Source organism: Limanda limanda, chromosome 13, assembly GCF_963576545.1.
Source record: "Limanda limanda chromosome 13, fLimLim1.1, whole genome shotgun sequence".
NCBI lineage: Eukaryota > Metazoa > Chordata > Actinopteri > Pleuronectiformes > Pleuronectidae > Limanda > Limanda limanda.
This window is the reverse complement of record NC_083648.1, coordinates 24,015,664-24,029,145: the sequence shown is the minus strand read 5'-3', so window position 1 is coordinate 24,029,145 and position 13,482 is coordinate 24,015,664. Positions and strand designations below refer to the sequence as shown.

General features: G+C 44.1%; 1 protein-coding gene across 1 annotated transcript in view; it reads left to right on the top strand.

Moving 5' to 3' along the window:
* The window catches only part of chd7 (chromodomain helicase DNA binding protein 7), a 69,334-nt gene that overhangs the window by 3,744 nt on the left and 52,108 nt on the right, over positions 1 to 13,482 (top strand). Inside the window, exons 2-3 of the mRNA XM_061083873.1 lie at positions 10,273 to 11,864; positions 12,544 to 12,872. Coding sequence (XP_060939856.1) covers positions 10,394 to 11,864; positions 12,544 to 12,872 — 1,800 coding nt within the window. The 5' untranslated portion in view covers positions 10,273 to 10,393. The remainder of the gene's footprint in view (positions 1 to 10,272; positions 11,865 to 12,543; positions 12,873 to 13,482) is intronic.

Genomic DNA, 13,482 nt, shown 5'->3' with positions numbered 1-13,482 from the left:
CATGTGTGCATGCCTTCTAATCTATCCTTGACCTCTCCTAGTGTTGATGTGTGGCACATCCTGCATTTCCTCTTCATCACTTTGCTCTTATGTGACGTCTAGCCTCCCTGCTACTGGGAAACACATAAGCAAAGCTAAAACACATGACTCTCAACTGGTAATATTTGTGTTAACAGCTAGTGATATATACCATTGCTGACAATGACGTCAGTGCCACGGAAATCTAAAATGCTAAGTTGTGGCAATCCACGCAGCAATCCTCTTCTCGTTTTCAATCACAATTCCTCTCCATGCGTTATTTACATGGGGAAAAATGGCTAGTTTGTGGAATCAACATCTAGTTAGGAAAAGGGAGATGAATGCAAACATTGGAGATGGGAGAGAAAGGTGAAGACAGAAGGTAAACCACGAGCAAGAGAAAATGTATGCAATTTCCTTGAAATCCTCAGACAATATTTTTCACATTACATCTTCAATGAATGCGTTTTTAGCAGTAGTAAGCAGATATACCTAAGTAAACTGACAAACACATTTTTTATTTTCAAAATGTTTTATTTTTCCTATATATTCAAGCAATTTCTGTTAATTTCAATCTCATTTGGTAAATATTAATTTAGGAGATGAAAAAATAAACATATCTGCATTTTATATCTGCCAATGGCTGCCCTGTTCTTTTCATATGAGTTGCTCATTGAAGACCTGTTTCTGTCGACCATCCCAGCAGAGCACACTGACTCGGGCAGAATGAGTGTGTGTCAGGGGAGAGGTTACCCCTGAGCTTTACAGGAAGGACTCTTGGAAGTTAATTGGGTGTTAGTGGGCAGGCAGGTGTGGCAGGGAAGTGGCCACTATGAGTGAAAACAGTCCAGACCTGCCTGTCCTATTGAGGGCGATAGCAGTCAATGTCGATAGCAGTGATAGATTAGGGAGATGTCGGGGCAGAATGCTTGAGTCTGTTCTATGCTCTGTGGTTGTGTGCCTTCTTGTTTGGTATAGCATAGAGACAAGTCCCTTGTAAGGATTGGGAAATTAATAATAAAAATATATTTTTTGCTTGTATCTTGTTCCTATTGTATCAAATTGGAATCTTAATCAAAAATCAGTTGAGTGTGGCCTGTGAGGTTTTTGTTGCTCGCGATGACAAATCTACCAACAGCCCAAAATCACTGGTGGTTTTTCTTTTTGAACAAGTTGAGCAGACTCCCTCCCTGTTTGTGAGGAATCCTGTCCTTTTTGACAAGTCTACCTTTGAAATTAGGACATGGGTTGTTAAAGGGTTTTCCCCAAAGTCTGTAAAAGTGATAAAATGATTCTGTAACTTATTTGCATCCCAAAGCAACAATCCCCCCCCCTCCCCCCTCACCTTCAATGGTTTGATTTCTGATGTTCATGTAGGTTTACACCCTCTACATTAAAATGTCAACCACCAGTATTGAAATATATTTAGACAAAATGACTAATTCAGATGGAAAGGATTCTCCTTAATTTGCTTATTGCTGTCAACAAACCTGAGTGAGAGGTGACCTCAGTTCTTCCTGTCATTGGTTGCACAAGATGTTAGCACCTTTTCTCTGATCCCAAGTGGCCAGCGCTCAGTACTTGTGTTCACACCTGGTATTATAATGCGTCCTGAATGCGTTTCCTGTGACCACATGTGATTGGAACTCACTTCCCCGCTCTAAATGCAAATTAACATGTACATCATTTGTGTTATTTAAGCCCAAACAATGTGGTTTGGAGCCAGTCTGAGTTTACAGATGTGTCTAATGTCACTGTGTGCGCACGAGCGTGTCGGCATAAGCATGCGAAAGAGGTAGAGACGAGTCAAGATAATCTAAATGAATCTCGTGTAGCTAGTGAAGAAAGATTTTACAGATTTTAAGGAAAGTATCGATCATGTGTTTATTAGGGTTGATATTTTGTCGGTGATTAAAAACAAATCAAGGAGAAGAGAAAAACAAGTTATATTCATAGTGAAACTGCAGTGGGTCAGAGTATGTAGGCTGAGGAGGAGGTCATTCATGTGGCCCAGGATGGACTTGCGTTCAAACCGTAAAGAATGTGGACACATGGGGCAGAGACAACCTCTGAATGTGGTCTGGCATGATCCGATCGCTATCCAATCTGAGTGCGTTCTAGGTGTATTCGATATATCGAAAATACTCTATGTATCGCGGCTATCACTATATCTCGACCATCGAGTATAAATTGTCACATGAATGTTTTTAAGCCGTCAGCATGAAATTCAGAGTTTTGATTCTCTCGCTCTCTTCTCCTGCCCTTCTCGACACAGACCTCTCCTGCCCGCATATGTATTTTTGTATCAGGAGGAAAGATACTCAGAGCATCAGAGGGCAAAAGAAAGTAAAGAGTCCCAGCCAGTTTAGAGAGTCCAGAGACGGTTATTGACAGTTTTCTCATATTCTTTGTGCTCAACGCTGAACTGAACGAATCAGTTTATAAATGATGAACGTGAACGGCGTTCACTCCAGCGAGAGTGGATGCTTTTGTGTGTCTGTGCTCAGAGCGAGTTGAAGTTTACACGCACACACACAGGCCCCGGAGCTCTGCCTCCACCTACTCCGCTACACGGTGAGATGCAAGGCGCATTCACGTGAAGCAGCTGGTCAGTGACTTTGTTGATGAACAGTGAAAACAGTTTCCTTTATGATCCACAGCAGCTCAATGATCAGGAGGCATGCCCCGACATTTATATTTGACTCGAAACAAGGTAATTTACACCGTGTTTTAAGCCTAAATGTTTGCTGATATCTTCGGACGAGGTGAATTCAGGAACCTTCGGAAATGATAGCGTCCCCTAGCTTAGCCACTTCCTCTGGACTTTCATAAATGTAACATTTGTACGGTGATTTGGAGGAAATTTTAACATATTGCGATATATGTATCGATATAGCCTAAAAATATTGCGATATTTTTTGTGGGCCATATTGCCCAGCCCTGCTGTGTTCACGCCTGTACCTAGAGCTGTCCGCTTGTGATCGGATCACAAAAACCACATGTTAATACCAGGTGTGTATGAGGCCAAACACTACAGGATTCACTTGTGGTGACAGAGCAGATCATTGAAGTTCACTGAACTCGCTGTCGTGTTCATAAAACCAGTATTACCTTGTTACATGGAGCTTTATGATATTGGAAGTTAGAAGATGGTAAACTGTGACCATGAAAAGATGTACATGGTCAGTAACAATACTTGGATACACTGCAACTATTTTTCCTTTTTGGATTAAGGCCAAACTGTGGGTCTGAGGTCTGATGAATCTTCATTCATCAGACAGATCATCACGTTAATCATCTGACTGTCGTTTTCGTCAGTCTTTAACTTTCCAGTGTTGGTGGGTCTGTGTCACACCAGCCTCACATTTCTGTCCCTTCTCTGACAGGAGTGGAACCTTTCATGGTCTCTGCTGTTGTAGATCATTCACCGAAGAGTTGGATGTTTAGTCTGATGTCTTCTATTCCCCACAGTAGCACCGAACTTTTTTCACCCCAAATTTTTCAGACGAGAGGTGGAGCAGCCAGTTGCAGCAGGAAGTGACGTATTAACTCCGCTGGTTAGATTGCATGAATTCGTTTACAGCACCCTGACGCCGTTGTCAGCACTTCTCACCACAAACTCTCCACATCTTCGACTGTCTTCTACGTCTATGACATCGCTTTTTAAACCAAAGATGTTTGTCTGTTGATTTTCTTTTAATTTTTGTGTCTGCTGCACGTTAGAAGCGTCAATCCTGTCGCTCACTTGTAGTGAATCCAGCTGGGGAACTCCTGCTGTGTTCAAACATTGACTTGTCCTGGATTTCTACTGACTTCATACTAGGGGGCCAGGCGGATAAAGTCCGTAGAAGCGGAGCGTCTCACTCTGACTTTTGTGTTTACACTTGCACCTCCTCCAGAAAAAATATGGAGCAACTGCAGAGTCCAGTGCATGTGTGAAAGCAGTGCATGTACGAATATCTATCATGATGTAATAAGCTGGACAAGCTGTCCCCAGTTAACTGATTTTCAGGCTGAAATCTGTCCCCAAAGGTGGCCTGTGACTGATTCGAACACACTACACTAGCAGGTTCCTTGCCCCCCCCACCCCCCTCTCCTGTGCCTGTCTCTCGCCCTCTGTGTCCTCTGTGATCAGCCTGTGAGCCGGCCAGTGGTTTTTCCTACCACATGGTAAAGGCAGGGAACAGATTGGATAAACACAGCCCTTTCCTGCTGACCCACCCCCACCGCCCACCCCTCTGCCCCAAACACGCGTACACACACACACTCCCCAGCATGCACACCATGCACACACACACACACACACACACACACACACACACACTGTCCATTAACGAAGCAGTCGTGCGTAAAATAACCAGATTTTCTCTAGCTTCACTGCTTCTCTCTTTCCCTCCTCCCTCTTCTCTCTTCCTTCCTTCCGGGCCTCAAATCCCAGCCCCAAACACACGGCCCTGCATCCCCTCACTTGATCGTAATTACACACACAGCTAGCCAGCTCCTGCACGCTGTCCTCCATTTGGGAACAAAGGTATAAATTATGGCGACTTAGATCCTAGTGGTAATGGGAGGTGGGTGGGTGCACACAGGCTCTCCAGAGGAAGAGGGAGATCACTCATTTCATGTGCCTAGTTGGGTTGTGTCTGCTGAGCTTTTGGCGTAGTTTGTTTCTGTGGCTTTGTGTTGTTTATCTGTGCCCGCCTGCCTGCGTCTCAGAGGAAACGTGGTGCTGTTGACATGGCAGAGATTTCCTGTCGTAAAGCCTGGAGGCTACAGACAGTTTAGCCCGCCAAACTTGACAGCGCAGACAGGACTGCATTGAGTTGCTGTTGGCTAATCGCTCATCCTCATTTCTTCCTTTACCGCAGACTAACACCAAGCACACCAAGGGGATTTGGAGTTGAATAGTCAGTTATGACATTTAACATTAGTTGAGATGCAAAACCAGCATGGCCCTTATTTTGTTGAAAGTTTTTTAGGTGAAAAAAAATCTGATCCACTACATTCTTCAAACATTTACGAGCAAGAAAAAAGAGAGGTCCATCAAGAATGGATGAGTCCCTGCAGGTTTTCATTTAAACAAAAGTTTATTTTAGGCAACATCAGTGACTTAACACATCTTCATTTAGTCTGTTAATCAATCTAAGGACAGGAAGAACGGAATATTTGGAGGTCCTTGACCCAAAATAACACATGGGTTTACAAACATTCTCATGTTAAATAGCAAACATATTTATTAATAAAAGTAGATAACAAATTAAAACTGTAATACTGTGATAATCTCTTTTTTTTTTTTGATGCATGTAAAATAAATCTAGTTGCTTGTGTCACTATCAGTTTAAAAAATCACTTGTGCTGGGGCTGTAAGTTGAATGTTCCTGTTTAGGTTTCTGTTGACTGAAGGCTCATCCCTTATGCACTATACAATGAATTACTGGCTGTCACAGAGGCCATTCAGTTGCACTAACTTGGCATTGATATTCTTTGGTTTCGGCTTGGCTGAGCGAATGGCCTCGATAATTGTGGTTTGACAGAGCTGCACAGTCAGTGTGAATTCCCGAGCCTTGCTGGTGATCGCCAGTTCATTTATCAAGTAGGCTTAAACTATCCATGTTAGAGCCACTTGGTGATTACTTTTCGTTTCAGGTGAGGAGGAGCTTGTGGAGCTGTTAATTATGTTGTTGGACTCCCAGGCTCATGCGTCTGCCTCAAGCAGTGACAGGACCAACCCCCTTTTTTCATATTTCATCTCACTTTGTTTAAACGGGCTAATAAAAGTGCCACCTCAAGGTCAAAGTCCTGATACAGTAGGCAGTTTTATTTTGGGACATAGTTTGTTTGGAGTTGCAACACAAAAGAAGAGCAAGGCTTTTTCCTATGTCGGCTTCCCACACTGCTTCAGTTTGGTTTCTCATGTTATATATAAATATATGATCTGATGTGAATATACAGACCACATCTCCTTCATTAACACTACTTAGCCTCACAGTATAGCATGATTATGCTGTCTATTATAGCTACAATAAATTGTTAATTGTTTGTTCAAAATGAATTTGTCACCTTTTTTGAACATAATTTAGGAAAGGGAAAAAATGTCTCAAACATAACTGCCAAAGTGACTGTGGTTCCAGCTTTTTAGATGCAATATTAAGTTGTTCTGGGGTTGTTGGTGGGACACAAACAAATTGCCTTTGCACTCAAGGAATTCTGTCAGTGGAAATTTTCAATGTCATTTTTCATTTAGATCAATCAATTAATCGCTTGATTTATTTAGGGCTTTTCCCTCTCGTGACATAGAATCCATTGTACTTTCCCATTATATACAACCTTTTAATTTTTTTGGCATAAATTCTGTTCCATTTTATACCAGACTTTTTTTTGTAGGATTATATGTAACAAATCTGTATTACGTAAGTTTTTATTTTCATAATGCCAGCAATATTAACTGATAAATGTTACTTAGCAAAGGTAACCTAATGATACTTTTGAGACAGAGGCACTTGTGCACCACAAATAATGGACAACAAATACTGTGCCATCTTAAAACTGACCCCTGTTTTTGAGAGGTTGAGGGGCGGCTGTGGCGGAGGGGTAGAGCGGTCGTCCTCAAACCTGAAAGTTGGCAGTTTGATACCCCAGTCTGACCCATCTGCATGCCGAAGTGTCCTTGTGCAAGATGCTGAACCCGAATTGCCCCTCATAGAACAACAAAATGCTGCTAATAGATGCACTGTAAGAATGTTTGTGTAAATGTAAAACTACTGTAAAGCGCTTTGAGTGGTCATCAAGACTAGAAATGCGCTATATAAATACAAAAACATTTAACATATACAACTTTTAAAACAATATAACTGGATACAGCCTCAGTTATTTTACCATTGCTGTCTTTTTCTGTCAGTGGATGGTTAATTGAAAGGAATGTAGTGCAGGAGGCGGAAGGCCTCCTCTGCCTCTGGTAGCACATGGTAATCACCTAGCCTTTTGGGCACCTAGCTAAGTTTGACCAAGACTGGCAGATCAGTAGTGACACTGTGCTGTAGGGCTACAATTAACAATTATATATTTTTTCAGTTAACCAACAAATAATTTATATCCAACAAAGACTCTAAAATCAAAAATAACCTGGCAGTATTTTCAGCTAATCAGAACACTGATTCTGATGTTGTCTGATGACATTCCATTCATGTCAACCTGGGAATCAACACTATTAACAATAATAAGGAGTGATCAGAGACGACAGCTTTTTGACGCTTCTGTGTCACTCGACTTGTTCCTGAGGGCAGGCCTCATCGCTATGATGTTGACATGTTCACACTGATGGTAGCACTGAGTCAAAATATAAGGGCTTGTGTGGGTGTGGGTGTGCTGCTACATTTACCAGTGAGAAGCTGGAATCTGAGCCACTCAGTCCAGTGTGAAGGCTCATCAGATGGCAAAACACCAGACTGCAGTTTCATGCACTTGGTGGAAAAGTTACGAATGCATAAATTGTTATGCTGCTTCTCGTTTGTGAGGTAAACAATGTCTGCTTCTTGCACTTGACAGTACAGGTGCTACAGCAGAATCAACATTTTGTTACCTGAACCTGCGGTCCTTCATGATGGGATGTAAATGCGCTCACCCACTCCGGACCACTCCACACGTGTATGTTATGACGGGGGGCGGGGCCCAGGAAGGGAATGTGGTTGGCTAAAAGCCTCATCCTTTGATGAGATTTGACGTCTAAACCGGCACACTGACCGATCACCTAATTCCCTCTGCAATAACAGCTGGGCCTCAATGCCAAACTGTGTGTGTGTGTGTGTCTGCTGAGAGATAGAGATTCATGCTCACGCTTGTGCTGAAATGGAAGAGAACGTGAGAAGGCTAGTCTGTTCCATGGCTGAAGGAGATTTTGAAAAGAATATGAATGTCTGTGCTTGCTACTTTTAATCAGAGCTGTAATGTGATGATCCTCAAGGCTGACACAACACTAAGGCCATCTCTCACCCAAACTCTTACTCACGCAGTAGCCAGCAAGTGCTTATATAGCTACATTTTTGCTATATTGTAGATTTCACAGCATAATATAGTGTGTGTTCGGCAGTGCTGACAGGAAATCACTTGCCTTTGTAGTAGCTTGCAGCAAAGGATGTGAAATTGCACTTGATTACTCTCACCTGCTACACACTCACATTTTTCTTCTTGTAGTGATTGAAATAAACAGGACGTGATGTAACACCAGAGTTTCATAGATGCTGCTTATAGTACTATGGATGTTGTTGCTAAACACAGGTCCTCTGACAACTGCGGAATCGCTGAAGAGAGCTCTACGCGAGTAATTTATAAATCATGATATTTTTTTCATTTGCTGATTTCACTTTCAATGTGTGTGGCCTTGCAGTTCTGTTTTAAATATCACTGTAAACAGAATATCTGAGACTTTCTTCTGTTGGTTTTTAGATGTCACCTATGGTACTGAAACTGTTGTTCACAATTCATAAAATGGTAACTGTGCTTCAATTAGGATGTTTCTATATTGAGGGCCACAATACAAGTTACGCTGAGGGTTCAAATATGTCTCGCATCCATGCATGATTCTACATTCAGCAAGGGGATCATATAGGTCATTCTTTGCTAAATGTTACCTCTATAGTTATGAGCAAAGCCACACATAATTTATTTATTTATATATATATATATATATTCCTCCGTGCGAGTATATACTTATACATACATACACATTTATGTATGTGTAAGTATATACTCACACACTCCTAATGTTGAATTCTATTTTTTTTCCTTTAACCTTTATTAACCAGGAAAAATCTCTTTGTAATGGGAGTCCTGGCCAAGACAGGCAGCAATACAAACATAGTATAAGTTCAACTGGTAAAACAAAAAACAAGACAGAGATACAACCTAAACAAGAATTTAGGTGCAAAACAGACCAAACATAGTGAGCTGCCCAGGAAGCATTAGGGGAGAGGTGGGGTGCATCCTGAGCTGGCTGCATAGTCAGACACAGCTGTTAGCCTGCCGCTAAGACTTAAAATGCTCCTCTAAAACAGAGCTGCTTAGCCAAAACCACCTGTACTGCCAATGTTCGTGCAATGTACTCAGTAAAACAAATTTATTGTTATAAAGGTACATTTATTATCAATGCACACTATTTAATGTGAGTTAGTAATCAAACATTTTGCCCTGATACCTGCACTTGGTTATGAATTAGTTAAGGGGAGGAATTGTGGAGGAGGAAAGAGGTATGGTGAAGGGGGGAGGGGAAATCTGTAGCATTAGAAGTCGGATTGGGTGTTTTTTTTGCAGTGCATTGAAGCTTCAATGAATCCTCCCCTATCACATCTCAGTCTCCGCTATGGCCCACACCTACTCATTCATCATGCATGCTTAGATCAACTTACAGTGCCTTTTACCCTCACTGCAGACTGGGTTGTTGATTTAGTCACCCAGTCCCTTAGATGTTGATTATATTCACACACCCCATGAGTTCTGAATTTTTTCACTCACACAAATACAGCTAGTTTATTAATAAAGTAGTATACACCTTTGTTTTCCTTTTTTATATCCAAGAGAATCCACAGACACGCTCAGGCCCTTGTCTCAACACATCTGCCAGGACTGACTGTGTAGCTAGTCAGACAGCTGAATGGCTTGCTGACCTAGTAGCTAACTACTGACTGACTGCTGCATAGAAAACCTCTCTGGTCTGTTGGCTGGCTGATTGCTGGCTAACTGGATGGCAGCTGCTGCTGTTCAAACAGAGTTGCATCTGCTGGGGCCTTTGTTCTAACACACACACACACACACACACACACTTGGAAGTCATTGAATGAGTGTGTGTGTGTGTGTGTGTGTGTTGAAAAGTTCTTTTGTTTGGTAATAAGATGGAGACGGCGAGGTCTTCGAGGCAGTGTTTTGGGGTCCGTGACTAAAGTTTTTTTATTTGGGTTGGTTTGAACACTTCTGCCTAATATGACCGCTGTAATGTTTAAAAGTTAGTTTGTATGAGGCTGGTGGACCTGATCCACATGAAAAAAGGAGCTAAAATTATGTTTGCTTTAAATCAAGTAGTAGTAAATCAACTATTTTTTTAATGATGATTGGAGGAAAACATCTGTGCATGCATGCTAGCTAATATAAGAAAAAATTGTTTATTTAGTTTTGTTGACTTGACTAGTAAGATATTTTGTAAAATGTAGGCTTAAAGTAACTACATTATAAAAAATACTCATACTATACTTACTGTCTCTACAGGAACTGTAATGAGGACCATGGAGTAACACACTCCAAATTAGCAGCTATCTGATTAGCTCCTCACTGCACACCATATCTTCCTCCATCTAGTCCCCTCCATCTGTGGGCCCCCCACCCAGCCATGGCGGACCCGGGGATGCTGAGTCTATTTGGGGACGATGCAGGGCTGTTCTCAGATGGATTAGATGGTTTAGGAGGCTGCTTTCCTCAGCAGCCTGCCCCTGGCCAGTCAAACCCCCTAGCTCAGCAGACTAATCCCTCTCTGAACCATGAGCACCAGGGAAACAGGGGTTACCACCAGGGGATGATCCATGCCGCTGGGAGTGGCCCAGGGCAGCCAAAATTGGGGCAAATATACGACCACGGCCCCTACACAGGCTACGATCAATCTGGTGCACCTGGAGGACGAATGATGGCCCAGAATGGTCCCAGCCAGGGGCCACCAAATGTGAATGTGGCCATGAACGGCATGGCTTCCCACTACCATAATAATCCAGCTAACTCGAGTAACCCCCACCACGGGTACCCAAGTGAGGCTGGGGCAGGAGGAGGTGGGAGTGGAGTTTGGGGCCAGCAGCAGCAACAGAGCAGATCAGCGTATCAGCAGCCTCCAACCCAACCAGGGGGCGGCCCCAATCAGATGGCAGGCTACCAGATGTCTCAAGGCAACTATGGTGGGATGCAAGGCCCACCTACACCCAATGCAGCTCGCATGAACCAACACTATCCACCACAGAGCATGGCACCAGCTCCTGCTCAGGACCCATCTCACTACATGGGACATGTTGGAATGGGAGGGGCCCAGATGAGACACCCACAGCCCCAACCAACACCCCAGGTCTATCCCAACATGGGTCACACACCCCAATACCCACACTCCCCCTCCCGACAGCCTCCGCATACCCACCAGCACCAACAGGGTATGGGTGGGTTTGGGGGAGGCCAGTACCCTGGGTATCAGGCCCAGTATGGAGCCATTGGACCTGGGATGGGCCAGAGTGCTAATACTACAGTCAGTGCTAACACCAGCCAGGCATTGGGACCAGGGCAGCTTGGTCAGAGGTTTAACCACGGATCAGGCCCAGCAGCTGGGCAGCAGGGGCAACGATATCCCCCTGCACCACCACACCAACCACAGCCACTTCAAACCCATTCTGCCCCTATGCAGCAGCAGACAGGACAGCAGAGCCAGCCTATGCATCCTATAAACCACACCCAGCACCCCCAGAATGCGCCCCAGTCCCAAAATCAACCCCAGTCCCACCTTGCCCCCCCAGCTCAGGGATCTTACCCCTCCCCCGCATCCATGTCCCCCATGCGGGTTTTGGGAGCCCCAACGCCTCCTCCCCAACAGGGCAGACCCCCTAGCGCAGGACTAGCTGGGCCCCCAGAGGTTGCAGGGTACACAGCCCTGCAGTCTCCACCCAATGCTATGCCCCATCCACAGAGAACTCCCCAAAACCCTTTATCTGCCCCCCAACACCAGCAGCCCCACAACATGCCCCCAAATGCAGGGCAGATATATCCCAGTATGGGGCCGCAGCGTGGTCAACAAATGGGCCCAAATAGGCCTCAGCTCCAGCAACAGCAAGGTAAGCACCAGAAAGTTAATGCTGCTGTATTGATTTTATATGGGTCTCACTTTGCTCTGTTATTGGTGCCTATTCAAGCATTTAAACTACTTTAGAGCAGATTAAATTTTCACTGTTAATTGAATATTGAGAAATGATAAAAAGACATTGACAAGACAACTGACAATTGCTGTTAATATAGCCTGTATCTCATGATTTAAGACGAAGCAAACCGAGAACGGTTATAAGGATCTCTTCAGGGCACAGATGATATTACATGCTGTAGATGCAGTTGCACCCACTTTATACAGTTCATTTAAAGACAGTTTGACTAGGGATCAACAAGACACCCTTAAGTTACTTACCTCTAATTGATCCCACAGGTAAACAAGTGAATTACTGAAGTAATTTAGAAACATCCATGTCATTACACTCTCCAGCGCTTGCAAAAACCAAAATAATCTTTGTACTCTGTTTTTGCTACTTATTATAAATGTCCTTTCTGCAGAGAGTTGTCAATTACATTACTTTATAAAAGCTTATGGTGATTTGAAGATTGATACAAAAAGGAATGCAAGTACTGGCTCTGTACTCACTAGCAGTGTCTATTGATGGACAGGAAGTGAAACACATTGTTACTGGCATTATACTTTAATACAGTTAGGGATGATATTGTGGTGTTCTCCTCCTCTACTCCCAGGACCTCATGAAGCGCCAGTCAGCCAGAGTGGAGACCAGCGTCTCCTCCAGGCCCAGCAGCAGGCCTCTCGAGGTGGGCAGCCCCTGCAATCCGCTTCCTTGGGTTTCCAGGGTGCACCTGTCAGTCAACATGGAGCTCCAGCCTCAAACCAGGGCTTGGCGCCACCCACCCAGAACGCTCAGACACAGCACACACACCTGCCCCCCCACCACCTGCAGAGCACACCCCCACAATCTAACCAGGGATCCAACCCATGGGCGTCCACGTCTACTGGCCCCCACCCACTCTCCTCACCCCCTCTTACTCCACAAAAAGTGCCTCACGTACAGGTGAGTCTCCGTCAAACAAACCCTTTGATGTGATAGCAAATCTGTGTGTGTGTGTTTGACAGAGATGAAAACTCTGCATTTGTTTTCATGTGTGGGTGTATTTCATCTGAATGTTTATTTTTCATGTGGGTGGGGGAATGTGTGTGTTTGGAGTGCAAGGGAAGTGTGTGGTGTGTGCGTGCATAGATGTGTGTACGTGACATTTGAAAACACAGCGGTGCATTGGGCATGGGGGTTTTGTGTGTGTGTTCATATCAGCGTTTTTTCCTTTTTGTGTGTTCAGTCGGCCTTGTGTGTGGTTGTGTTTCCATGCGTGTGTGCGGTGAGGGAATAGATTTTTGCAGCTGTTTGTTTCCTGTGAGCTGCATATCCTGAGACACGTGTGCAATACACATGCATGCTCACACAGAGAGGCGCCACCAGCATAATCTCTCCTCCCTTTTGCTCCCACATCTCCCCCTCCTCTGTAGAGGAAACCTCCCTTCCTGTCTCTCCTTTCTCCCCGTCTCCTCTCCTTCCGCTCTCTCTCTGCCTGTCTGTCTGCCTGACTGGCTGTTTGTCTTATCCATTTCAGGGGTGTCATCTCTTAGTAGTTAATGTTGTGTAGCCG